Genomic DNA, 27713 nt, shown 5'->3' on the forward strand with positions numbered 1-27713 from the left:
TTTCAACTGTCATTATTTAACGTGTTGTTTCAACTGTCATTATTTAAGGTGCTGTGTTTCAACTGTCATTATTTAAGGTGCTGTGTTTCAACTGTCATTATTTAAGGTGCTGTGTTTCAACTGTCATTATTTAAGGTGCTGTGTTTCAACTGTCATTATTTGACGTGTTGTTTCAACTGTCATTATTTAACGTGTTTCAACTGTCATTATTTAACGTGTTTCAACTGTCATTATTTAACGTGTTGTTTCAACTGTCATTATTTAACGTGGTGTTTCAACTGTCATTATTTAACGTGTTGTTTCAACTGTCATTATTTAACGTGTTGTTTCAACTGTCATTATTTAACGTGCTGTGTTTCAACTGTCATTATTTAACGTGTTGTTTCAACTGTCAGTATTTAACGTGTTTCAACTGTCAGCATTTAACTTGTTGTTTCAATTGTCATTATTTAACGTGTTTCAACTGTCAGTATTTAACGTGTTGTTTCAACTGTCAGTATTTAACGTGTTGTTTCAACTGTCAGTATTTAACGTGTTGTTTCAACTGTCAGTATTTAACGTGTTGTTTCAACTGTCAGTATTTAACGTGTTGTTTCAACTGTCAGTATTTAACTTGCTGTGTTTCAACTGTCATTATTTAACGTGTTTCAACTGTCATTATTTAACGTGTTTCAACTGTCATTATTTAACTTGTTGTGTTTCAACTGTCAGTATTTAACGTGTTGTGTTTCAACTGTCATTATTTAACGTGTTTCAACTGTCCTTATTTAACGTGTTTCAACTGTCAGTATTTAACGTGTTGTGCTTCAACTGTCATTATTTAACGTGTTTCAACTGTCAGTATTTAACGTGTTGTGTTTCAACTGTCAGTATTTAACGTGTTGTGTTTCAACTGTCAGTATTTAACGTGTTGTGTTTCAACTGTCATTATTTAACTTGCTGTGTTTCAACTGTCATTATTTAACTTGCTGTGTTTCAACTGTCATTATTTAACTTGCTGTGTTTCAACTGTCATTATTTAACGTGTTTCAACTGTCATTATTTAACGTGTTGTGTTGATAATGTGTCGTCTCACACAGAAAAATAAACAGGCACAACAGTGTTCCACCACCACAGAAGCCAACACCTCTCAAATCTGTCAAGGTGAGGAAGAACTGCAGAAAGACTGTATACTTGTATAAGAACAGGTGTACAGCAAGTCTGAATTAAACTAAACTAAAACCATTAATATTCAGATTTATTCTCTTGTAGGCAAAGTTCCACAGCTGCTTAAAACACAAGTTTGTCCAAGTCAGCATGATCATTCTGGTAGCAACAATGGCTTTCTGGTAAGACTTCCTGAGACAACTGAGGAGCAGATGTTCATGTTACTTTCATATTGAAACAAAAAGTATGACTGCTTTGTTAGAAAATACCTCTGGATATTGAAGCACTGCAATATACAGGTAACTGCCAAAGTAAAGGAAACATGAAGTGTCTTGCTCGGGGCGTTGGGTCTCCACCAGCCAGAACAGCATCAATGCACCTTGACATAGATTCTACACATGTCTGGAACCCTATTGGAGGGATGTGACACCATTATTCCACCAGACAATTCATCATTTGGTGTTTTGTTGACGGTGGTCTCAGGCACCGCTTCAGAATCTATAAATGTTCAATTGGGTTGAGATCTGGTGACAGAGACGGCCCGCAAGCGTTATAAAATAAATAATCACCCTTAAGCATTATAAAATAATAGCCCTTAAGAATGCTAATATAATATAAATAATAACCCTTAAGCGTGATAATATAAATAAATAATAATCCTTAAGCGTGATAATATAAATAATAACACTTAAGCGTGATAATATAATATAAATAATAACCCCTTAAGCATGATAATATAAATAATAGCCCTTATGCGTGATAATATAAATAAATAATAATCCTTAAGCGTGATTATATAAATAATAACCCCTTAAGCATGATAATATAAATAATAACCCCTTAAGCATGATAATATAAATAATAACCCCTTAAGCATGATAATATAAATAATAACCCCTTAAGCATGATAATATAATATAAATAATAACCCTTAAGCATGATAATATAAATAATAACCCCTTAAGCATGATAATATAAATAATAACCCCTTAAGCATGATAATATAATATAAATAATAACCTTGAGCATGATAATATAATATAAATAATAACCCTTAAGCGTGATAATATAAATAATACCCCTTAAGCGTGATAATATAATATAAATAATACCCCTTAAGCGTGATAATATAAATAATAACCCTTAAGCGTGACAATATAAATAATAACCCTTAAGCATGATAATATAATATAAATAATAACCCTTAAGCATGATAATATAATATAAATAATAACCCTTAAGCGTGATAATATAAATAATAACCCTTAAGCGTGATAATATAAATAATAACCCTTAAGCGTGATAATATAAATAATAACCCTTAAGCGTGATAATATAAAAAATAACCATTAAGCGTGATAATATAAAAAATACCCATTAAGCGTGATAATATAAATAATACCCCTTAAGCGTGATAATATAATATAAATAATAACCCTTAAGCGTGATAATATAATATAAATAATAACCCTTAAGCGTGATAATATAAATAATACCCCTTAAGCGTGATAATATAATATAAATAATACCCCTTAAGCGTGATAATATAAATAATAACCCTTAAGCGTGACAATATAAATAATAACCATTAAGCATGATAATATAATATAAATAATAACCCTTAAGCATGATAATATAATATAAATAATAACCCTTAAGCATGATAATATAATATAAATAATAACCCTTAAGCATGATAATATAAATAATACCCCTTAAGCGTGATAATATAAATAATAACCCTTAAGCATGATAATATAATATAAATAATACCCCTTAAGCGTGATAATATAATATAAATAATAACCCTTAAGCGTGATAATATAAATAATAACCCTTAAGCGTGATAATATAAATAATAACCCTTAAGCGTGATAATATAAATAATAACCATTAAGCATGATAATATAAATAATACCCCTTAAGCGTGATAATATATATAATACCCCTTAAGCGTGATAATATAATATAAATAATAACCCTTAAGCATGTTAATATAAATAATACCCCTTAAGCGTGATAATATAAATAATAACCCTTAAGCGTGATAATATAAATAATAACCCTTAAGCGTGATAATATAAATAATAACCATTAAGCATGATAATATAATATAAATAATAACCCTTAAGCATGATAATATAATATAAATAATAACCCTTAAGCATGATAATATAATATAAATAATAACCCTTAAGCGTGATAATATAAATAATAACCCTTAAGCATGATTATATAAATAATAACCCTTAAGCGTGATAATATAAATAATAACCCTTAAGCATGATAATATAATATAAATAATACCCCTTAAGCATGATAATATAATATAAATAATAACCCTTAAGCGTGATAATATAATATAAATAATAACCCTTAAGCGTGATAATATAATATAAATAATAACCCTTAAGCGTGATAATATAATATAAATAATAACCCTTAAGCGTGATAATATAAATAATAACCTTAAGCATGATAATATAATATAAATAATAACCCTTAAGCGTGATAATATAAATAATAACCCTTAAGCATGATAATATAATATAAATAATAACCTTGAGCATGATAATATAATATAAATAATAACCCTTAAGCATGATAATATAATATAAATAATACCCCTTAAGCGTGATAATATAAATAATACCCCTTAAGCGTGATAATATAAATAATAACCATTAAGCGTGATAATATAAATAATAACCATTAAGCGTGATAATATAAATAATAACCCTTAAGCGTGATAATATAAATAATAACCCTTAAGCGTGATAATATAAATAATAACCATTAAGCGTGATAATATAAATAATACCCCTTAAGCATGATAATATAAATAATACCCCTTAAGCGTGATAATATAATATAAATAATAACCCTTAAGCATGTTAATATAAATAATATCCCTTAAGCGTGATAATATAAATAATACCCCTTAAGCGTGATAATATAATATAAATAATAACCCTTAAGCATGTTAATATAAATAATATCCCTTAAGCGTGATAATATAAATCATAACCCTTAAGCGTGATAATAAAATATAAATAATATCCCTTAAGCGTGATAATATAATATAAATAATAACCCTTAAGCATGATAATATAATATAAATAACAACCCTTAAGCATGATAATATAAATAATATCCCTTAAGCGTGATAATATAAATAATACCCCTTAAGCGTGATAATATAATATAAATAATATCCCTTAAGCGTGATAATATAATATAAATAATAACCCTTAAGCGTGATAATATAATATAAATAATAACCCTTAAGCATGATAATATAAATAATATCCCTTAAGCATGATAATATAATATAAATAATAACCCTTAAGCTTGATAATATAAATAATATCCCTTAAGCGTGATAATATAAATAATACCCCTTAAGCGTGATAATATAAATAATAACCCTTAAGCGTGATAATATAAATAATAACCCTTAAGCGTGATAATATAATATAAATAATAACCCTTAAGCATGATACTATAAATAATATCCCTTAAGCATGATAATATAAATAATAACCATTAAGCGTGATAATATAAATAATAACCCTTAAGCGTGATAATATAATATAAATAATAACCCTTAAGCATGATAATATAAATAATATCCCTTAAGCATGATTATATAAATAATACCCCTTAAGCGTGATAATATAAATAATAACCCTTAAGCGTGATAATATAAATAATAACCCTTAAGCGTGATAATATAATATAAATAATAACCCTTAAGCGTGATAATATAATATAAATAATAACCCTTAAGCATGATAATATAATATAAATAATAACCCTTAAGCATGATAATATAAATAATAACCCTTAAGCATGATTATATAAATAATACCCCTTAAGCGTGATAATATAAATAATAACCCTTAAGCGTGATAATATAAATAATAACCCTTAAGCGTGATAATATAAATAATAACCCTTAAGCGTGATAATATAAATAATAACCCTTAAGCGTGATAATATAATATAAATAATAACCCTTAAGCATGATAATATAATATAAATAATAACCCTTAAGCATGATAATATAATATAAATAATAACCCTTAAGCATGATAATATAAATAATAACCCTTAAGCGTGATTATATAAATAATACCCCTTAAGCGTGATAATATAAATAATAACCCTTAAGCGTGATAATATAAATAATAACCCTTAAGCGTGTTAATATAATATAAATAATAACCCTTAAGCGTGATAATATAATATAAATAATAACCCTTAAGCGTGATAATATAAATAATAACCCTTAAGCATGATAATATAATATAAATAATAACCCTTAAGCGTGATAATATAAATAATATCCCTTAAGCGTGATAATATAAATAATAGCCCTTAAGCGTGATAATATAAATAATAACCCTTAAGCGTGATAATATAAATAATATCCCTTAAGCGTGATAATATAATATAAATAATAACCCTTAAGCGTGATAATATAATATAAATAATAACCCTTAAGCGTGATAATATAAATAATAACCCTTAAGCGTGATAATATAATATAAATAATAACCCTTAAGCGTGATAATATAATATAAATGATAACCCTTAAGCATGATAATATAATATAAATAATAACCCTTAAGCATGATAATATAAATAATAACCCTTAAGCGTGATTATATAAATAATACCCCTTAAGCGTGATAATATAAATAATAACCCTTAAGCGTGATAATATAAATAATAACCCTTAAGCGTGTTAATATAATATAAATAATAACCCTTAAGCGTGATAATATAATATAAATAATAACCCTTAAGCGTGATAATATAAATAATAACCCTTAAGCATGATAATATAATATAAATAATAACCCTTAAGCGTGATAATATAAATAATATCCCTTAAGCGTGATAATATAAATAATAGCCCTTAAGCGTGATAATATAAATAATAACCCTTAAGCGTGATAATATAAATAATATCCCTTAAGCGTGATAATATAATATAAATAATAACCCTTAAGCGTGATAATATAATATAAATAATAACCCTTAAGCGTGATAATATAAATAATAACCCTTAAGCGTGATAATATAATATAAATAATAACCCTTAAGCGTGATAATATAAATAATAACCCTTAAGCGTGATAATATAATATAAATAATAACCCTTAAGCGTGATAATATAAATAATAGCCCCTAAGCGTGATAATATAAATAATAGCCCTTAAGCATGATAATATAAATAATAGCCCTTAAGCGTGATAATATAAATAATATCCCTTAAGCGTGATAATATAATATAAATAATAACCCTTAAGCGTGATAATATAAATAATATCCCTTAAGCAGTCCAGGATGTTAATTGCTTAATTAACTCAGGAACCACACCTGTGTGGAAGCGACTGCTTTCAATATACTTTGTATCCCTCATTTACTGAAGTGTTTCCTTTATTTTGGCAGTTAGCACTACCTGAATATAATATAATATTGAATGCATAAAGCTTTGTCTATTCTGATAACTGTATCAGAGAAATGAAAATGTGAGAAAAGTTAGACTATCAGATCAGATGGGGTGGGACTTGACTTTATGAAAAGCATTGGAGAGTTTAGAATATAGAAGTTTACTATTCCTTTTCATAAATCGACACTTGAAGTTTTTTGTTGTTGATGTACCTGCATTGTAAGTCCCCTGGTCTGGGCCTGACAATGTTTTGTTTTCTTCTTATGTAACGTGTTATGAAGTGTTATGACATCCCTATGTCTCTTCCACAGTTCTATTGCCATCACAGCTCTCTACATGCTGACTCTGAGAGACGACGCCGGCATGCTGCTTCCTGGAAACAAGTAAGATTACACCACTGAACTGGCTTCACAAACTACCGTTGCCGCCAGCCTTCATCTGCCAAGAATACGGTGCCAAGGATACTACTGAGACTCAAACTTGATCATCTGTGCCAAATGCTATCCAGAATGGAATGTGAGATTCATTTCAAAGGTCATATCATGTTTTTTTTTATTTGCAGCAACGAGACTACTGTGCATCCTCTCTACACTACAACAGTCAGGACTACCTTAGGTAAACAACCTCTCTACACCACAACAGTCAGTACTACCTTAGGTAAACAACCTCTCTACACCACAACAGTCAGTACTACCTTAGGTAAACAACCTCTCTACACCACAACAGTCAGTACTACCTTAGGTAAACAACCTCTCTACACCACAACAGTCAGTACTACCTTAGGTAAACAACCTCTCTACACCACAACAGTCAGGACTACCTTAGGTAAACAACCTCTCTACACCACAACAGTCAGGACTACCTTAGGTAAACAACCTCTACACCACAACAGTCAGGACTACCTTAGGTAAACAACCTCTCTACACCACAACAGTCAGGACTACCTTAGGTAAACAACCTCTCTACACCACAACAGTCAGGACTACCTTAGGTAAACAACCTCTCTACACCACAACAGTCAGGACTACCTTAGGTAAACAACCTCTCTACACCACAACAGTCAGGACTACCTTAGGTAAACAACCTCTCTACACCACAACAGTCAGGACTACCTTAGGTAAACAACCTCTCTACACCACAACAGTCAGGACTACCTTAGGTAAACAACCTCTCTACACCACAACAGTCAGGACTACCTTAGGTAAACAACCTCTCTACACCACAACAGTCAGGACTACCTTAGGTAAACAACCTCTCTACACCACAACAGTCAGGACTACCTTAGGTAAACCTTCTCTCTACACCACCACATTCAGTACTACCTTAGGTAAACAACCCATAAATGCTCTTTATATAGTTCTACTTTCATCGCAGTAACGTTGTGATATCGCATCATAGTAACATTGTGCTCATCGTACTAACGTTGTGATGTCTCATCGCGGTAACGTCGTGATGTCTCATCGCGGTAACGTCGTGATGTCTCATCGCGGTAACGTCGTGATGTCTCATCACGGTAACGTCGTGATGTCTCATCACGGTAACGTCGTGATGTCTCATCGCGGTAACGTCGTGATGTCTCATCGCGGTAACGTTGTGATGTCTCATCGCGGTAACGTTGTGGTGCCTCATCGCGGTAACGTTGTGGTGCCTCATCGCGGTAACGTTGTGATGTCTCATCGCGGTAACGTTGTGATGTCTCATCGCGGTAACGTCGTGATGTCTCATCGCGGTAACGTCGTGATGTCTCGTCGTGGTAACGTCGTGGTGTCTCGTCGTGGTAACGTCGTGGTGTCTCGTCGTGGTAACGTTGTGGTGTCTCGTCGTGGTAACGTTGTGGTGTCTCGTCGTGGTAACGTTGTGGTGTCTCATCGTAGTAACGTCGTGATGTCTCATCGCGGTAACGTCGTGATGTCTCATCGTAGTAACGTCGTGGTGTCTCGTCGTGGTAACGCTGTGGTGTCTCATTCAATTCTATTGTACAAAGAGGTGGTAAAAGTGTTGCTGTCTGTTATCAGTAGTCCTCTATGTGGAAATTGACCCTTGTTTGTTTGTTTGTTTGTTTGTATGTTTATTAGTAAACCCAACAACAACCCCTGTCCCGTGGACCCCTGATGTGGACTTCTGTAGCCTGATCTACTGTGAAGAAGTGTTCTGCTGTCCCACTACAGCCTCCATGGATAATACCAGCACCATCTCTCCTGCCCTCCTCTCCTCCACTGTATCTCCCACTACCGGGCCCTCTCTAGCAGGTGAGCTGGCTACTCCCTGTCTTCATTTACCAACAGCATTCTCCACTGTATCTCCCACTACCGGGCCCTCTCTAGCAGGTGAGCTGGCTACTCCCTGTTTTCATTTACCAACAGCATTCTCCACTGTATCTCCCACTACCGGGCCCTTTCTAGCAGGTGAGCTGGCTACTCCCTGTCTTCATTTACCAACAGCATTCTCCACTGTATCTCCCACTACCGGGCCCTCTCTAGCAGGTGAGCTGGCTACTCCCTGTCTTCATTTACCAACAGCATTCTCCACTGTATCTCCCACTACCGGGCCCTCTCTAGCAGGTGAGCTGGCTACTCCCTGTCTTCATTTACCAACAGCATTCTCCACTGTATCTCCCACTACCGGGCCCTCTCTAGCAGGTGAGCTGGCTACTCCCTGTCTTCATTTACCAACATCATTCTCCACTATATCTCCCACTACCGGGCCCTCTCTAGCAGGTGAGCTGGCTACTCCCTGTCTTCATTTACCAACAGCAGTCACCACTGTATCTCCCACTACCGGGCCCTCTCTAGCAGGTGAGCTGGCTACTCCCTGTCTTCATTTACCAACACCAATCACCACTGTATCTCCCACTACCGGGCCCTCTCTAGCAGGTGAGCTGGCTACTCCCTGTCTTCATTTACCAACAGCATTCACCACTGTATCTCCCACTACCGGGCCCTCTCTAGCAGGTGAGCTGGCTACTCCCTGTCTTCATTTACCAACATCATTCTCCACTGTATCTCCCACTACCGGGCCCTCTCTAGCAGGTGAGCTGGCTACTCCCTGTCTTCATTTACCAACATCATCCTCCACTGTATCTCCCACTACCCGGCCCTCTCTAGCAGGTGAGCTGGCTACTCCCTGTCTTCATTTACCAACAGCATTCACCACTGTATCTCCCACTACCGGGCCCTCTCTAGCAGGTGAGCTGGCTACTCCCTGTCTTCATTTACCAACATCATTCTCCACTGTATCTCCCACTACCGGGCCCTCTCTAGCAGGTGAGCTGGCTACTCCCTGTCTTCATTTACCAACAGCATTCTCCACTGTATCTCCCACTACCGGGCCCTCTCTAGCAGGTGAGCTGGCTACTCCCTGTCTTCATTTACCAACAGCATTCTCCACTGTATCTCCCACTACCGGGCCCTCTCTAGCAGGTGAGCTGGCTACTCCCTGTCTTCATTTACCAACAGCAGTCACCACTGTATGTCCCACTACCGGGCCCTCTCTAGCAGGTGAGCTGGCTACTCCCTGTCTTCATTTACCAACAGCATTCTCCACTGTATCTCCCACTACCGGGCCCTCTCTAGCAGGTGAGCTGGCTACTCCCTGTCTTCATTTACCAACAGCATTCACCACTGTATCTCCCACTACCGGGCCCTCTCTAGCAGGTGAGCTGGCTACTCCCTGTCTTCATTTACCAACAGCATTCACCACTGTATCTCCCACTACCGGGCCCTCTCTAGCAGGTGAGCTGGCTACTCCCTGTCTTCATTTACCAACAGCAATCTCCACTGTATCTCCCACTACCGGGCCCTCTCTAGCAGGTGAGCTGGCTACTCCCTGTCTTCATTTACCAACTGCATTCACCACTGTATCTCCCACTACCGGGCCCTCTCTAGCAGGTGAGCTGGCTACCCTGTCTTCATTTACCAACATCATTCTCCACTGTATCTCCCACTACCGGGCCCTCTCTAGCAGGTGAGCTGGCTACTCCCTGTCTTCATTTACCAACAGCATTCACCACTGTATCTCCCACTACCGGGCCCTCTCTAGCAGGTGAGCTGGCTACTCCCTGTCTTCATTTACCAACATCATTCTCCACTGTATCTCCCACTACCCGGCCCTCTCTAGCAGGTGAGCTGGCTACTCCCTGTCTTCATTTACCAACATCATTCTCCACTGTATCTCCCACTACCCGGCCCTCTCTAGCAGGTGAGCTGGCTACTCCCTAGCTAGCTTATCTTGACGTAAAACCTACATGTTGCTGACCTTGAATGAGACGTAATTCTGATGCTCTATAAAGTGTTGGCATTGTGCTGCTTGTGACAGGCAGTAATCCCACTTTTCTTTTGGGTTCCAATTCTGCCTTCTCAGATAAAGGGAAAGACAAATTCAATGAAGAAATCAAAGGTGCCGGAGATTGTAAGTCAAATTCTATCACATACGTTTGAAGACACGTTTTAATGCTAATCCAAATGTGTTATTTTCTGAGTTTATCAGAGTATGACATCATATTGTTGTTCTATTTTCAGGGACAAACACAACAATAAAGTCTTTTTTCATCAAAGAAAACGAACAGATCATTGACTCTCGGTACTGCGAGAGGGGAAGCTGTGGGTACGTCAATCAGTCAGTTTGAACTCATTTAATAGATGTAGATTCAGACTGCCAAACTGATGGTAATACTTCATCTCTACGTTGATCTGTTTCCATTCAGGTCAGGAAACTACTCCTTCCGGATCCCGATCAGCAAGTTCGTCCCCACCAACATGCGTGTCACTGTCCAGATGAAGTGAGTGACCAGGACGTGCTTCCTCTTGTCTCCACTTTGTTTTCCACTTGAATAATTCAATAGGTCTTGTCTTCCCACTGCGGTGGTGACAGGTTGGCATTGACTGTGGACTCTGGAAGGAGCTGGGGATAGTTTCTAAGAGGTTGTTTAACCTACGGGGCTGATGATGGTCAGAATCCTCCCAGACATTGAGTCCATGCACGGGGGAACTGGCGGGAGCTCTATTTAATCCTTAGTAGCAGTAGGATGCCATTTGGAATTTAAAGGCAATGTTTCCGGCCATTTGCGGAGACTGCAGTCACGTAGTCGCTGCGTATGGAAATGACCTTTAAATGTCAATCACACTATACCGCAGACCTTCAGCGCTACGGATTGAATCGAGAGTTGAAGCTTTGTCTGAATCAGACACTGGACCCCAGTCTGGCAGGAGTCCCTGTTCTGTATGAGGAGATGAAGGCCTCTAAGACAGAGCTGCATAAGGCACATTCTCTCATTGTTGTTCACACTAATTACAAATGGTCACAGAGCACTTGGTACTTGCACCGTGGGTTTGTTGTAAGTACCGTAAATGACCACTAGGTGTCTCCTCTCCTCTGACGCAGTACTACAGAGCTGCTGGTTGTCCACCTGTGTCATAATGAAGAGACGTTTAAATGCTCTGCCTTGATGGACCACGATCAAACCAACGAAGAATACAATTTCATGAATACACAGGTATGGCATCCACAGACAACACTATACTGGGGTTGCTCTCTGTTTGATCATTGTAAACTCTCTGCTCTTTGTATGATAAAAAGTGAACAAAGAACATAAGAAAGAAAGAGAGTATCAAGGTTGAAAGTGTTTCTCTTGTTCTCTCCAGGGCTACGTCCATGAATGGCCTCTGCCAGTGTCTCGATTCTACAGGAGCTCCTACCACTTCCGCTCAGCAGTGGCTGTAAGAACTAAAGATTTCTCCAATGTGTCCTTAAATATCAATGTCAAACGACACTGTCCCAGGAGCCTCACAACTACTACATGTTGTATGTTGTGGGGAGAAAACGACCCGATCTGATAACCACAATCTAACAGAGTTGTTAAACATTAGTATGATAATCACCCCCTCCCTTTACTCAACTCACCGTAATGCTCTCATCTCCTCGTAATGCTCTCATCTCCTCGTAATGCTCTCATCTCCTCGTAATGCTCTCGTCTCCTCGTAATGCTCTCGCTCCTCGTAATGCCTCGCCTCCTGTAATGCCCCCGTCGCCTCCCGTAATGCCTCGTCTCCTCGTAATGCTCTCGTCTCCTCGTAATGCTCTCGTCTCCTCGTAATGCTCTCGTCTCCTCGTAATGCTCTCGTCTCCTCGTAATGCTCTCGTCTCCTCGTAATGCTCTCGTCTCCTCGTAATGCTCTCGTCTCCTCGTCTCCTCGTAATGCTCTCGTCTCCCGTAATGCTCTCCTCCTCGTAATGCCTCGTCTCCTCGCAATGCTCTCGTCTCCCCGTAATGCCTCGTCTCCTCGTAATGCCTCGTCTCCTCGTAATGCTCTCGTCTCCCCGTAATGCTCTCGTCTCCCCGTAATGCTCCCCGTAATACTCCCTGCAATGCTCTCGTCTCCCCGCAATGCTCTCGTCTCCCCGCAATGCTCTCGTCTCCCCGCAATGCTCTCGTCTCCCCGTAATGCTCTCGTCTCCCCGTAATGCTCCCCGTAATGCTCTCGTCTCCCCGTAATGCTCTCGGCTCCCCGTAATGCTCTCGGCTCCCCGTAACGCTCTCGTCTCACCGTAACGCTCTCGTCTCCCGTAACGCTCTCGTCTCCCCGTAACGCTCTCGTCTCCCCGTAATGCTCTCGTCTCCCCGTAATGCTCCCCGTAATACTCCCTGCAATGCTCTCGTCTCCCCGCAATGCTCTCGTCTCCCCGCAATGCTCTCGTCTCCCCGCAATGCTCTCGTCTCCCCGTAACGCTCTCGTCTCACCGTAACGCTCTCGTCTCACCGTAACGCTCTCGTCTCACCGTAACGCTCTCGTCTCACCGTAACGCTCTCGTCTCACCGTAACGCTCTCGTCTCACACTGGTATTGGAAACTGAACACTAGTTCACAACTGTCACTGTAGGCCACCCAGAGATGTTATTTAATGTTGTAACAGACTTTGACTACACCCTGTCATTGTCATGGTTTAGTAGTCAGATGTCCTATTCTTACGATATCACACAGTTAAATGTATGTGTGGTCCGACCAAAACAAACTGAATCTTCATCTCAGAGAGGAAGAGGGGAAGTGAGAGGTTTTACTCTGCTCAAAATCTGCCCATAAAGTGAGAAATTTCTGTATGAAGGTCAATAAGAGAGTGTTGAATTTGGTCAACAAAAAAATGTAATTCGTATTTTGCTACGTGAGGCTTGTTTGATGGAATAGAAGTTTTGTAATGGTTAGGTTGTTGCACGGATATAAGTGGCATTTCAACAACTTTTAAAACAAAACTACTTTATATCGGATTTGTGACTGTTGTCGTAGGGATAGATGGAAAACTCAACATGGCAATACCCATGCTAAAATGGGTTATAGCCATGTTGAGTTCTCCATCTATCCCTATGACAATCCATAACCCATTTTAGCATGGGTATTGCCATTGAGGGCTACCACCATTTTAAAGTAGTCAACTGGGTGGGGATTCCTACGAGATGGAAGCAATCCCACAATGAAGAAGAAAAAAATTGACTACTTTAAAATGGAAATGCTGCCCATGCTGGCACAGAAGCTAAAATGGCACAGAAACAAAGATGAGAACTCTATCTCTAAGGCCTGTTGTGCACACGCCTATCTACCCTGTCATTGGCTGGAATGGTTCCACCTGATCTCGCCTCCTCACGCTTGCCTTCCATCTTTGAGGACTTGTACAGTGTTTCCACTGTTAGAGCCGTCACTTGTCAATGTCATAGACAATGTTGGTCTATTTCCATCCAGGGCCAGGCAGACTGCAATACCGACCGTGGCTTCGTGGGGGCGCTGTTCACAGACTACCACTTCAACTTCTACCGGAGGTGTGAGTGAGGAAGAAGACCTCACACTGTCGTTCCTCTGGCAGGCCAGCCAGTGTCCAATGACATGGGTGTCGATGCTTCTCTTCGTGATGTACGGCAACCGCAATAATTCACCCACTTTGTATGGTTTTTCTATGAAATGTCCTGATTGTTGATGAGATCGTTGTATATAATCTCTTTTACAAGGACAGCAATGAGAGAATATTTATTGATACAGAATTACAGCAGGTAAGAGTCGTATGATTCACTTTGCCTTGTGACAGTTGTTGCACTATGTGAAAAGAGATTGAATTGGAACAGACCTGAACAGGATCATTTTGTTTTCAGTGGAATGTAATGCTGTATAACAGGTTATTGATTGTTCATTAAACGATACATTGATCATGTCACACTGCTGGAACACAGGATGAGTCCCTAAGTAATATAGTACTTCTATCTCATACTTGACTATGTAGGTGGCTATTACATTTATTTCAGAAAGTAATTGTGTTGAATTCTGTGTTACTGCATCATTTCCTAGTAATTACCAGGTAAATACCATTGGAAACTGTAAAATAAAGTACTGAATTCTCTGTTCTGAAGCAGCTACTTCCGTCCAGGGTCAACTTTATCATTCAGACGCAAGTTTAGAATGACGTCAGTTGCCTACAACACACACCACCGCCAACACAACGGCTTCAAGGGATTCTAACCAATGTCTCCCTGTTTCCTCTCCTCTATTCTAACCAATGTCTCTCTGTTTCCTCTCCTCTATTCTAACCAATGTCTCCCTGTTTCCTCTCCTCTGTTCTAACCAATGTCTCCCTGTTTCCTCTCCTCTGTTCTAACCAATGTCTCCCTGTTTCCTCTCCTCTGTTCTAACCAATGTCTCCCTGTTTCCTCTCCTCTATTCTAACCAATGTCTCCCTGTTTCCTCTCCTCTATTCTAACCAATGTCTCCTGTTTCCTCTCCTCTATTCTAACCAATGTCTCCCTGTTTCCTCTCCTCTATTCTAACCAATGTCTCCCTGTTTCCTCTCCTCTATTCTAACCAATGTCTCCCTGTTTCCTCTCCTCTATTCTAACCAATGTCTCCCTGTTTCCTCTCCTCTATTCTAACCAATGTCTCCGTTTCCTCTCCTCTATTCTAACCAATGTCCCCCTGTCTCCTCTCCTCTATTCTAACCAATGTCTCCCTGTTTCCTCTCCTCTATTCTAACCAATGTCTCCCTGTTTCCTCTCCTCTATTCTAACCAATGTCTCCCTGTTTCCTCTCCTCTGTTCTAACCAATGTCTCCCTGTTTCCTCTCCTCTATTCTAACCAATGTCTCCCTGTTTCCTCTCCTCTGTTCTAACCAATGTCTCCCTGTTTCCTCTCCTCTGTTCTAACCAATGTCTCCTCTCCTCTAACCAATGTCTCCCTGTTTCCTCTCCTCTAACCAATGTCTCCCTGTCTCCTCTCCTCTAACCAATGTCTCCCTGTCGCCTCTCCTCTATTCTAACCAATGTCCCCCTGTTTCCTCTCCTCTATTCTAACCAATGTCTCCCTGTTTCCTCTCCTCTATTCTAACCAATAGAGATGTCGCCTCTCCTCTATTCTAACCAATAGTGATGTCGCCTCTCCTCTATTCTAACCAATAGAGATGTCTCCTTCTCCTCTCTCCTCTTTAAACCTTTGACATCATCCACACACCATGAGAAAGGGATTGGAGGAATCTGGAATAGAAAGTAACACACTAGAATGTAAAGCACACAACCAACGGCCCATAATCCGTTCTGACATCCGTATAAATCAATCACATTTTAATTCATCTGAAATCCATTCCAACAGGAGACAAGAGATATCTTTGTGCAGCCTATGACCTATATGAGTGCAGTGTGTGTTTCTGATGGGGGGGGGGATGGAGGGAGGGAGAAATGGGAAGGATGGAGGGAGAAATGGGATGGATGGAGGGAGGGATTAGAGGGAGAGATGGGGGGTTATGGAGGAAGAGATGGGGGATGGAGGGAGAAGTGCGGGATGGAGGGAGAAGTGGGGGATGGGGAGAAGGATGAGGGAGAAATGGGGGATGGGGAGAGATGTGGGGGAGGGAGAAATGGGATGGAGGGATAGATGGGAGATGGGGGATGGAGGGAGGGATGGGGGGAGAGAAGTGGGATGGAGGGAGAAATGGGGGATGGAGGGATGGATGAGGGAGAGATGGGGAATGGCGGGAGGGAGAAGTGGGGGATGGAGGAGAGATGAGGGATGCAGGGAGAAATGGGATGGAGGGATAGATGAGGAATGGAGTGGGGGACGGAGGGCAGGATGGAGGGATAGATGGGGGGATGGATGGATGGAGGGAGGGATAGAGAGAGAGAGAGATGAGGGATGGATGGGGAGATGGGTGGGATGGAGGGAGAGATGAGGAATGGAGTGGGGGACGGAGGGCAGGATGGAGGGATAGATGGATGGATGGAGGGATAGGGGATGGAGGGAGGGATGGGGGGAGAGAAGTGGGATGGAGGGAGAAATGGGGGATGGAGGGATGGATGAGGGAGAGATGGGGAATGGCGGGAGGGAGAAGTGGGGGATGGAGGAGAGATGAGGGATGCAGGGAGAAATGGGATGGAGGGATAGATGAGGAATGGAGTGGGGGACGGAGGGCAGGATGGAGGGATAGATGGGGGGATGGATGGATGGAGAGAGGGATAGAGAGAGAGAGATGAGGGATGGATGGGGAGATGGGAGGGATGGAGGGAGAGATGAGGAATGGAGTGGGGGACGGAGGGCAGGATGGAGGGATAGATGGGGGATGGATGGAGGGATAGGGGATGGAGGGAGGGAGGGATAGAGAGAGATGAGGGATGGATGGGGAGATGGGAGAGATTAGGAATTGAGTGGGGGACGGAGGGCAGGATGGAGGGATAGATGGATGGAGGGAGGGATAGAGAGAGATGAGGGATGGAGGGAGAGATGGGGATGGAGGGAGATATGGGGGAATAGATGGGGATGGAGGGAGAGAAGTGGGATGGAGGGAGAAATGGGGGTGATGGATGGAGGGAGAAATGGGGGTAATGGATGGAGGGATGGATGGGGGAGGGATGAAGGGAGAAATGGGGGTGATGGAGGGAGAGGGATAAATGGGGGATGGAGGGAGAAAAGTTGGTTGGAGTGTATTAAAGATGTTAGGACAGACGGTAAGTGGACGCTGTAGGTCTGAATGAATTTGCTGTGTGTTAAGGAGAATGATGCTCCAAATATTACTGGACTGTCCATTAATCACGGTACTCCATTCTGCTTGTTTATGTTTTATCTGTCGGCCCCAGCCGCACTCAGGCTCTGTGTGTCGTCAACCCAACCCTCCCTGCCTAGTCAACGCCATTTTACCTGCTGTTGTTGTGCTAGCTGATTAGCTGTTGTTGTCTCCCTACTGTTTTAGCTACTGTTTTAGCTTGCTCCCCCATTCAACACATGTGATTACTGTATGCCTCGCTGTATGTCTCTCTCAAATGTCAATATGCCTTGTATACTGTTGTTCAGGTTAGTTATCATTGTTTTAGTTTACAATAGAGCCCCAAGTTCCACTCTTCATACCCCTGATACCTCCTTTGTCCCACCTCCCACACATGCGGTGACCTCACCTATTACAACCAGCATATCCAGAGATACAACCTCTCTCATCATCACCCAGTGCCTGGGCTTACCTCCCGCTGTACCCGCACCCCACCATACCCATGTCTGCGCATTATGCCCTGAATATATTCTACCATGCCCAGAAATCTACTCCTTTTATTCTCTGTCCCCACTGCTCGAGGCGACCAGTTTTGATAGCCTTTAGCCGCACCCTCATACTACTCCTCCTCTGTTCCGCGGGTGATGTGGAGGTAAACCCAGGCCCTGCATGTCCCCAGGCACCCTCATTTGTTGACTTCTGTGATTGTAAAAGCCTTGGTTTCATGCATGTCAACATCAGAAGCCTCCTCCCTAAGTTTGTTTTACTCACCGCTTTAGCACACTCTGCTAACCCTGATGTCCTTGCCGTGTCTGAATCCTGGCTCAGGAAGGCCACCAAAAATTCTGAGATTTCCATACCCAACTATAACATTTTCCGTCAAGATAGAACTGCCAAAGGGGGAGGAGTTGCAGTCTACTGCAGAGAGAGCATGCAAAGTAATGTCATACTTTCCAGGTCCATACCCAAACAGTTCGAACTACTAATTTTAAAAATTACTCTCTCCAGAAATAAGTCTCTCACTGTTGCCGCCTGCTACCGACCCCCCTCAGCTCCCAGCTGTGCCCTGAACACCATTTGTGAATTGATCGCCCCCCATCTAGCTTCAGAGTTTGTTCTGTTAGGTGACCTAAACTGGGATGTGCTTAACACCCCGGCAGTCCTACAATCTAAGCTAGACGCCCTCAATCTCACACAAATCATCAAGGAACCCACCAGGTACAACCCTAAATCTGTAAACAAGGGCACCCTCATAGACGTCATCCTGACCAACTGGCCCTCCAAATACACCTCCGCTGTCTTCAACCAGGATTTCAGCGATCACTGCCTCATTGCCTGTATCCGCTACGGAGCCGCAGTCAAACGACCACCCCTCATCACTGTCAAATGCTCCCTAAAACACTTCTGTGAGCAGGCCTTTCTAATCGACCTGGCCCGGGTATCCTGGAAGGACATTGACCTCATCCCGTCAGTTGAGGATGCCTGGTCATTCTTTAAAAGTAACTTCCTCACCATTTTAGATAAGCATGCTCTGTTCAAAAAATGCAAAACTAAGAACAGATATAGCCCTTAGATCACTCCAGACCTGACTGCCCTCGACCAGCACAAAAACCTCCTGTGGCAGACTGCAATAGCATCAAATAGTCCCCGCAATATGCAACTGTTCAGGGAAGACAGGAACCAATACACGCAGTCAGTCAGGAAAGCTAAGGCCAGCTTCTTCAGGCAGAAATTTGCATCCTGTAGCTCCAACTCCAGAAAGTTCTGGGACACTGTGAAGTCCATGGAGAACAAGAGCACCTCCTCCCAGCTGCCCACTGCACTGAGGTTAGGTAACACGGTCACCACCGATAAATCCATGATTATCAAAAACTTCAACAAGCATTTCTCAACGGCTGGCCATGCCTTCCGCCTGGCTACTCCAACCTCGGCCAACAGCTCCGCCCCCCCCAAGCCTCTCCAGGTTCTCCTTTACCCAAATCCAGATAGCATATGTTCTGAAAGAGCTGCAAAACCTGGACCCCTACAAATCAGCTGGGCTAGACAATCTGGACCCTCTCTTTCTGAAACTATCCGCCGCCATTGTCGCAACCCCTATTACCAGCCTGTTCAACCTCTCTTTCATATCGTCTGAGATCCCCAAGGACTGGAAAGCTGCCGCGGTCATCCCCTCTTCAAAGGGGAGACACCCTGGACCCAAACTGTTACAGACCTATATCCTTCCTGCCCTGCCTATCTAAGGTCTTCGAAAGCCAAGTCAACAAACAGGTCACTGACCATCTCGAATCCCACCGTACCTTCTCCGCTGTGCAATCTGGTTTTCCGAGCCGGTCACGGGTGCACCTCAGCCACGCTCTAGGTACTAAACGAAATCATAACCGACATCGATAAAAGACAGTACTGTGCAGCCGTCTTCATCGACCTTGCCAAGGCTTTCAACTCTGTCAATCACCATATTCTTATCGGCAGATTCAGTAGCCTCGGTTTTTCTGATGACTGCCGTGCCTGATTCACCAACTACTTTGCAGACAGAGTTCAGTGTTTTAAATCGGAGGGCATGCTGTCCGGTCCTCTGGCAGTCTCTATGGGGGTGCCACAGGGTTCAATTCTCGGGCCATGTGTAACTCTGTGTTGTCTGTTCACACTGCTATGCTTTATCTAAGCCAGGTCGCAGTTGCAAATGAGAACTTGTTCTCAACTAGCCTACCTGGTTAAATAAAGGTGAAATAAAAAAAATAAAAAAATGTTTTATCCTGATCAAGCACAGGACCCCACAGGACCCCACAGGACCCCACAGGACGCCACAGGACCCCACAGGACCCCACAGGACCCCACAGGACCCCACCGTCACAGGACCCCACAGGACCCCACAGGACCCCACCGTCACAGGACCCCACCCTCACAGGACCCCACCGTCACAGGACCCCACCCTCACAGGACCCCACCGTCACAGGACCCCACAGGACCCCACAGGACCCCACAGGACCCCACCGTCACAGGACCCCACAGGACCCCACAGGACCCCACAGGACCCCACCGTCACAGGACCCCACAGGACCCCACCGTCACAGGACCCCACAGGACCCCACAGGACCCCACCGTCACAGGACCCCACAGGACCCCACAGGACCCCACAGGACCCCACAGGACCCCACCGTCACAGGACCTCAAAGGACCCCACAGGACCCCACCATCACAGGACCCCACAGGACCCCACAGGACCCCACCGTCACAGGACCAGACAGGACCCCACAGGACCACACCGTCACAGGACCCCACAGGACCCCACAGGACCCCACCGTCACAGGACCAGACAGGACCCCACAGGACCACACCGTCACAGGACCCCACAGGACCCCACAGGACCCCACAGGACCCCACCCTCACAGGACCCCACAGGACCCCACCGTCACAGGACCCCACAGGACCCCACAGGACCTCACAGGACCCCACAGGACCCCACCCTCACAGGACCCCACCGTCACAGGACCCCACAGGACCCCACCGTCACAGGACCAGACAGGACCCCACAGGACCCCACCGTCACAGGACCCCACTGTCACAGGACCCCACTGTCACAGGACCCCACAGGACCCCACCGTCACAGGACCCCACAGGACCACACCATCACAGGACCCCACCGTCACAGGACCCCACCATCACAGGACCCCACCGTCACAGGACCCCACAGGACCACACCATCACAGGACCCCACCGTCACAGGACCCCACCATCACAGGACCCCACCATCACAGGACCCCACCGTCACAGGACCCCACAGGACCACACCATCACAGGACCCCACCGTCACAGGACCCCACCATCACAGGACCCCACCATCACAGGACCCCACCCTCACAGGACCCCACCCTCACAGGACCCCACCGTCACAGGACCCCACCGTCACAGGACCCCACAGGACCAGACCGTCACAGGACCCCACCGTAACAGGACCCCACCCTCACAGGACCCCACCTTCACAGGACCCCACAGTCACAGGACCCCACAGGACCAGACCGTCACAGGACCCCACCATAACAGGACCCCACCCTCACAGGACCCCACCTTCACAGGACCCCACAGTCACAGGACCCCACCGTCACAGGACCCCACCTTCACAGGACCCCACAGTCACAGGACCCCACAGGACCAGACCGTCACAGGACCCCACCGTAACAGGACCCCACCCTCACAGGACCCCACCCTCACAGGACCCCACCGTCACAGGACCCCACCGTCACAGGACCCCACAGGACCAGACCGTCACAGGACCCCACCGTAACAGGACCCCACCCTCACAGGACCCCACCTTCACAGGACCCCACAGTCACAGGACCCCACAGGACCAGACCGTCACAGGACCCCACCGTCACAGGACCCCACAGGACCCCACCCTCACAGGACCCCACCGTAACAGGACCCCACCCTCACAGGACCACACCGTCACAGGACCCCACCGTAACAGGACCCCACCCTCACAGGACCCCACCTTCACAGGACCCCACAGTCACAGGACCCCACAGGACCCCACCCTCACAGGACCCCACCGTCACAGGACCCCACCTTCACAGGACCCCACCCTCACAGGACCCCACAGTCACAAGACCCCACCTTCACAGGACCCCACCCTCACAGGACCCCACCTTCACAGGACCCCACCGTCACAGGACCCCAACTTCACAGGACCCCACAGTCACAGGACCCCACCTTCACAGGACCCCACAGTCACAGGACCCCACAGGACCCCACCTTCACAGGACCCCACAGGACCCCACCTTCACAGGACCCCACAGTCACAGGACCCCACAGTCACAGGACCCCACAGGACCCCACAGTCACAGGACCCCACAGTCACAGGACCCCACCCTCACAGGACCCCACAGTCACAGGACCCCACCTTCACAGGACCCCACCCTCACAGGACCCCACAGTCACAAGACCCCACCTTCACAGGACCCCACCCTCACAGGACCCCACCTTCACAGGACCCCACCTTCACAGGACCCCACCGTCACAGGACCCCACCTTCACAGGACCCCACCGTCACAGGACCCCACCTTCACAGGACCCCACAGTCACAGGACCCCACAGGACCCCACCGTCACAGGACCCCACCTTCACAGGACCCCACAGTCACAGGACCCCACAGGACCCCACCGTCACAGGACCCCACCTTCACAGGACCCCACCTTCACAGGACCCCACAGTCACAGGACCCCACAGGACCCCACCGTCACAGGACCCCACCTTCACAGGACCCCACCGTCACAGGACCCCACAGTCACAGGACCCCACCCTCACAGAACCCCACCCCCACAGGACCCCACCCTCACAGGACCCCACAGGACCCCACAGTCACAGGACCCCACAGTCACAGGACCCCACAGGACCCCACAGGACCCCACCGTCACAGGACCCCACCGTAACAGGACCCCACCCTCACAGGACCCCACCTTCACAGGACCCCACAGTCACAGGACCCCACAGGACCCCACAGTCACAGGACCCCACAGTCACAGGACCCCACCGTCACAGGACCCCACCTTCACAGGACCCCACCCTCACAGGACCCCACAGTCACAGGACCCCACCTTCACAGGACCCCACCCTCACAGGACCCCACCGTCACAGGACCCCACCTTCACAGGACCCCACCGTCACAGGACCCCACCTTCACAGGACCCCACAGTCACAGGACCCCACAGTCACAGGACCCCACAGTCACAGGACCCCACCCTCACAGGACCCCACCGTCACAGGACCCCACCTTCACAGGACCCCACCCTCACAGGACCCCACCTTCACAGGACCCCACCTTCACAGGACCCCACAGGACCCCACCTTCACAGGACCCCACCGTCACAGGACCCCACCTTCACAGGACCCCACAGTCACAGGACCCCACAGGACCCCACCTTCACAGGACCCCACCGTCACAGGACCCCACCTTCACAGGACCCCCCCGCCACAGGACCCCACAGGACCCACCGTCACTCATTTAGTCATCAACTAATTCCTTCGTTAAAACTAAAGAACAAAATATCCGTCAACAGACATGACGTGGTCCTTCCAACCAGAAACACAGAGGAACACGTTGACACAACACCCATCTCTCTGTGTGTTTTATGACTTATTCAAGCGTAACCCAAGCAGCACTCTGAAAGACTAATTAGGTGGCAGTAGACGGCGTGGAGACTGACGGCTGGAAGAGTCAGACACATCCTTCTGCTCTACCTGGAGGGATGGGAGAAACTGTAGAAGACTCTGCTGCATTATTGACGAACAGTGAAGACACTGGTTAGCCAGGCGGTGAGGAGTAGGCTGTGGCTGACAGGGGTGGAGGCAGAGCGGGTAGACTAGGCTGGGACAGGGGGTGTAGTCAGAGAGGGTAGACTAGGCTGGGACAGGGGGTGTAGTCAGAGAGGGTAGACTAGGCTGGGACAGGGGGTGAGGAGTAGGCTGTGGCTGACAGGGGTGGAGGCAGAGCGGGTAGACTAGGCTGGGACAGGGGGTGTAGTCAGAGAGGGTAGACTAGGCTGGGACAGGGGGTGAGGAGTAGGCTGTGGCTGACAGGGGTGGAGGCAGAGAGGGTAGACTAGGCTGGGACAGGTGGTATAGTCAGAGAGGGTAGACTACGCTGGGACAGGGGGTGTAGGCAGAGAGGGTAGACTAGGCTGGGACAGGGGGTGAGGAGTAGGCTGTGGCTGACGGGTGTAGTCAGAGAGGGTAGACGAGGCTGGGACAGGGGGTGTAGTCAGAGAGGGTAGACTAGGCTGGGACAGGGGGTGGGGGGACAGAGGCACACAGCCCAGACCACACACCAGCAGCATTCCCACAAGCCTCTGCAACAGAGATGGACGTAGAGGTGAGTTACTGCCACAGAAAACATTTTATAAATATCTGCATGTAGAATGTATTATTTATTAGCACACAGAGGCTCTGTACAAAGTATTGATTCAGTTACTTTTAATGTGTTCTTCTCTGTCTACAATGTAAGCACTGAAGCACAAATAGCCTGTTTAATCATATTATACGTCTGTACGTGTTAGTTGGGGTACACAGCCTGCAAACCGGCCGTGATTGGGACTCCCATGGGGTGGCGCACAATTGGCCCAGCGTCGTTTGGCCGGTGTAGGCCGTCATTGTAAATAATAATTTGTTCTTAATTAACTGACTTGCCTAGTTAAGTAAAGGTTCAATACTACCAGACCCTGTACAAAGACACTTCAATATTCTGTCTTGCCCATTCACCCTCTGACACAAACACAATCCACATCTCAACTGTCTCAAGGCTGAGAACTCCTCCTTTAACCCGTCTCCTCCCCTTCATCTACACTGATTGAAGAGGATTTAACAAGTGACCTCAATAAGGGATCATATCTTTAACCTGTCTCCTCCCCTTCATCTACACTGATTGAAGAGGATTTAACAGGTGACATCAATAAGTGATCATATCTTTAACCTGTCTCCTCCCCTTCATCTACACTGATTGAAGAGGATTTAACAAGTGACATCAATAAGGGATCATAGATTTCACCTGGTCAGTCTATGTTATGGAAAGAGCAGGTGTTCTTAATGTTTGTACACTCAGTAATAACAGTGCATAGTGAATGAAGTCATCAACCCTGCCTTCTGCAGTGACATGAACTACATAGCAATGACCGGCTGTTGGATGTGTTTTTAAAAGCAGTTTTTGTGTTGTTCTCACAACGTTTTAATGGAGGATTAGTATTGGACAATTTGCAAAGAACTTGACTCAGATGTCTACAGAAATGTGGGATTTGTAACTCATGAATGCACCCAAATGAAACCAACACTATGATACTATTGAATGTATTTAATGGCAGGCTTTAGTCCACTCTACCTAGTTCAGTTCTACTGAGGGCTCAGATGTTAGTCCACTCTACCTAGTTCAGTTCTACTGAGGGCTCAGGCTTTAGTCCACTCTACCTAGTTCAGTTCTACTGAGGGCTCAGGCTTTAGTCCACTCTACCTAGTTCAGTTCTACTGAGGGCTCAGATGTTAGTCCACTCTACCTAGTTCAGTTCTACTGAGGGCTCAGATGTTAGTCCACTCTACCTAGTTCAGTTCTACTGAGGGCTCAGATGTTAGTCCACTCTACCTAGTTCAGTTCTACTGAGGGCTCAGATGTTAGTCCACTCTACCTAGTTCAGTTCTACTGAGGGCTCAGGCTTTAGTCCACTCTACCTAGTTCAGTTCTACTGAGGGCTCAGGCGTTAGTCCACTCTACCTAGTTCAGTTCTACTGAGGGCTCAGGCTTTAGTCCACTCTACCTAGTTCAGTTCTACTGAGGGCTGAGGCTTTAGTCCACTCTACCTAGTTCAGTTCTACTGAGGGCTCAGGCTTTAGTCCACTCTACCTAGTTCAGTTCTACTGAGGGCTCAGGCTTTAGTCCACTCTACCTAGTTCAGTTCTACTGAGGGCTCAGGCTTTAGTCCACTCTACCTAGTTCAGTTCTACTGAGGGCTCAGGCTTTAGTCCACTCTACCTAGTTCAGTTCTACTGAGGGCTCAGATGTTAGTCCACTCTACCTAGTTCAGTTCTACTGAGGGCTCAGGCTTTAGTCCACTCCACCTCGTTCAGTTCTACTGAGGGCTCAGGCTTTAGTCCACTCTACCTAGTTCAGTTCTACTGAGGGCTCAGGCTTTAGTCCACTCTACCTAGTTCAGTTCTACTGAGGGCTCAGGCGTTAGTCCACTCTACCTAGTTCAGTTCTACTGAGGGCTCAGGCTTTAGTCCACTCTACCTAGTTCAGTTCTACTGAGGGCTCAGGCTTTAGTCCACTCTACCTAGTTCAGTTCTACTGAGGGCTCAGGCTTTAGTCCACTCTACCTAGTTCAGTTCTACTGAGGGCTCAGGCTTTAGTCCACTCTACCTAGTTCAGTTCTACTGAGGGCTCAGGCTTTAGTCCACTCTACCTAGTTCAGTTCTACTGAGGGCTCAGGCTTTAGTCCACTCTACCTAGTTCAGTTCTACTGAGGGCTCAGGCTTTAGTCCACTCTACCTAGTTCAGTTCTACTGAGGGCTCAGGCGTTAGTCCACTCCACCTAGTTCAGTTCTACTGAGGGCTCAGGCTTTAGTCCACTCCACCTAGTTCAGTTCTACTGAGGGCTCAGGCTTTAGTCCACTCCACCTAGTTCAGTTCTACTGAGGGCTCAGGCTTTAGTCCACTCTACCTAGTTCAGTTCTACTGAGGGCTCAGGCTTTAGTCCACTCCACCTAGTTCAGTTCTACTGAGGGCTCAGGCTTTAGTCCACTCCACCTAGTTCAGTTCTACTGAGGGCTCGGGCTTTAGTCCACTCTACCTAGTTCAGTTCTACTGAGGGCTCAGATGTTAGTCCACTCTACCTAGTTCAGTTCTACTGAGGGCTCAGGCTTTAGTCCACTCCACCTAGTTCAGTTCTACTGAGGGCTCAGGCTTTAGTCCACTCTACCTAGTTCAGTTCTACTGAGGGCTCAGGCTTTAGTCCACTCTACCTAGTTCAGTTCTACTGAGGGCTCAGGCTTTAGTCCACTCTACCTAGTTCAGTTCTACTGAGGGCTCAGGCTTTAGTCCACTCTACCTAGTTCAGGTCTACTGAGGGCTCAGGCTTTAGTCCACTCTACCTAGTTCAGTTCTACTGAGGGCTCAGATGTTAGTCCACTCTACCTAGTTCAGTTCTACTGAGGGCTCAGGCTTTAGTCCACTCCACCTAGTTCAGTTCTACTGAGGGCTCAGGCTTTAGTCCACTCTACCTAGTTCAGTTCTACTGAGGGCTCAGGCTTTAGTCCACTCTACCTAGTTCAGTTCTACTGAGGGCTCAGGCTTTAGTCCACTCTACCTAGTTCAGTTCTACTGAGGGCTCAGGCTTTAGTCCACTCTACCTAGTTCAGTTCTACTGAGGGCTCAGGCTTTAGTCCACTCCACCTAGTTCAGTTCTACTGAGGGCTCAGGCTTTAGTCCACTCTACCTAGTTCAGTTCTACTGAGGGCTCAGGCTTTAGTCCACTCTACCTAGTTCAGTTCTACTGAGGGCTCAGGCTTTAGTCCACTCTACCTAGTTCAGTTCTACTGAGGGCTCAGGCTTTAGTCCACTCTACCTAGTTCAG

The 27713-nt window shown here is 45.1% G+C and overlaps 1 protein-coding gene and 1 pseudogene across 1 annotated transcript; both read left to right on the plus strand.

Moving 5' to 3' along the window:
- Positions 1 to 14994, plus strand: part of LOC135530493 (myelin regulatory factor-like protein) — a 37260-nt pseudogene extending 22266 nt beyond the window's left edge.
- A 2560-nt stretch (positions 14995 to 17554) lies between these two features.
- On the plus strand, positions 17555 to 23617 carry LOC135530490 (uncharacterized). Its single transcript, XM_064958804.1, has 4 exons — positions 17555 to 17569; positions 21254 to 21548; positions 22070 to 22974; positions 23066 to 23617. The coding sequence occupies exons 1-4, from the start codon at positions 17555 to 17557 to the stop codon at positions 23615 to 23617; spliced, it is 1767 nt and encodes a 588-aa protein (XP_064814876.1).
- The last annotated feature ends 4096 nt before the right edge of the window (positions 23618 to 27713 follow it).

This window comes from Oncorhynchus masou, unplaced genomic scaffold (genome assembly GCF_036934945.1).
Source record: "Oncorhynchus masou masou isolate Uvic2021 unplaced genomic scaffold, UVic_Omas_1.1 unplaced_scaffold_1354, whole genome shotgun sequence".
Lineage (NCBI taxonomy): Eukaryota > Metazoa > Chordata > Actinopteri > Salmoniformes > Salmonidae > Oncorhynchus > Oncorhynchus masou.

Coding starts and splice junctions, on each gene's coding strand:
- LOC135530490 (XM_064958804.1), top strand. Junction 21,549..22,069: donor GACCGTCACAGGACCCCACC/GTAACAGGACCC, acceptor CCACCGTAACAG/GACCCCACCCTCACAGGACC. Junction 22,975..23,065: donor CACAGTCACAGGACCCCACA/GTCACAGGACCC, acceptor CCACCTTCACAG/GACCCCACAGTCACAGGACC.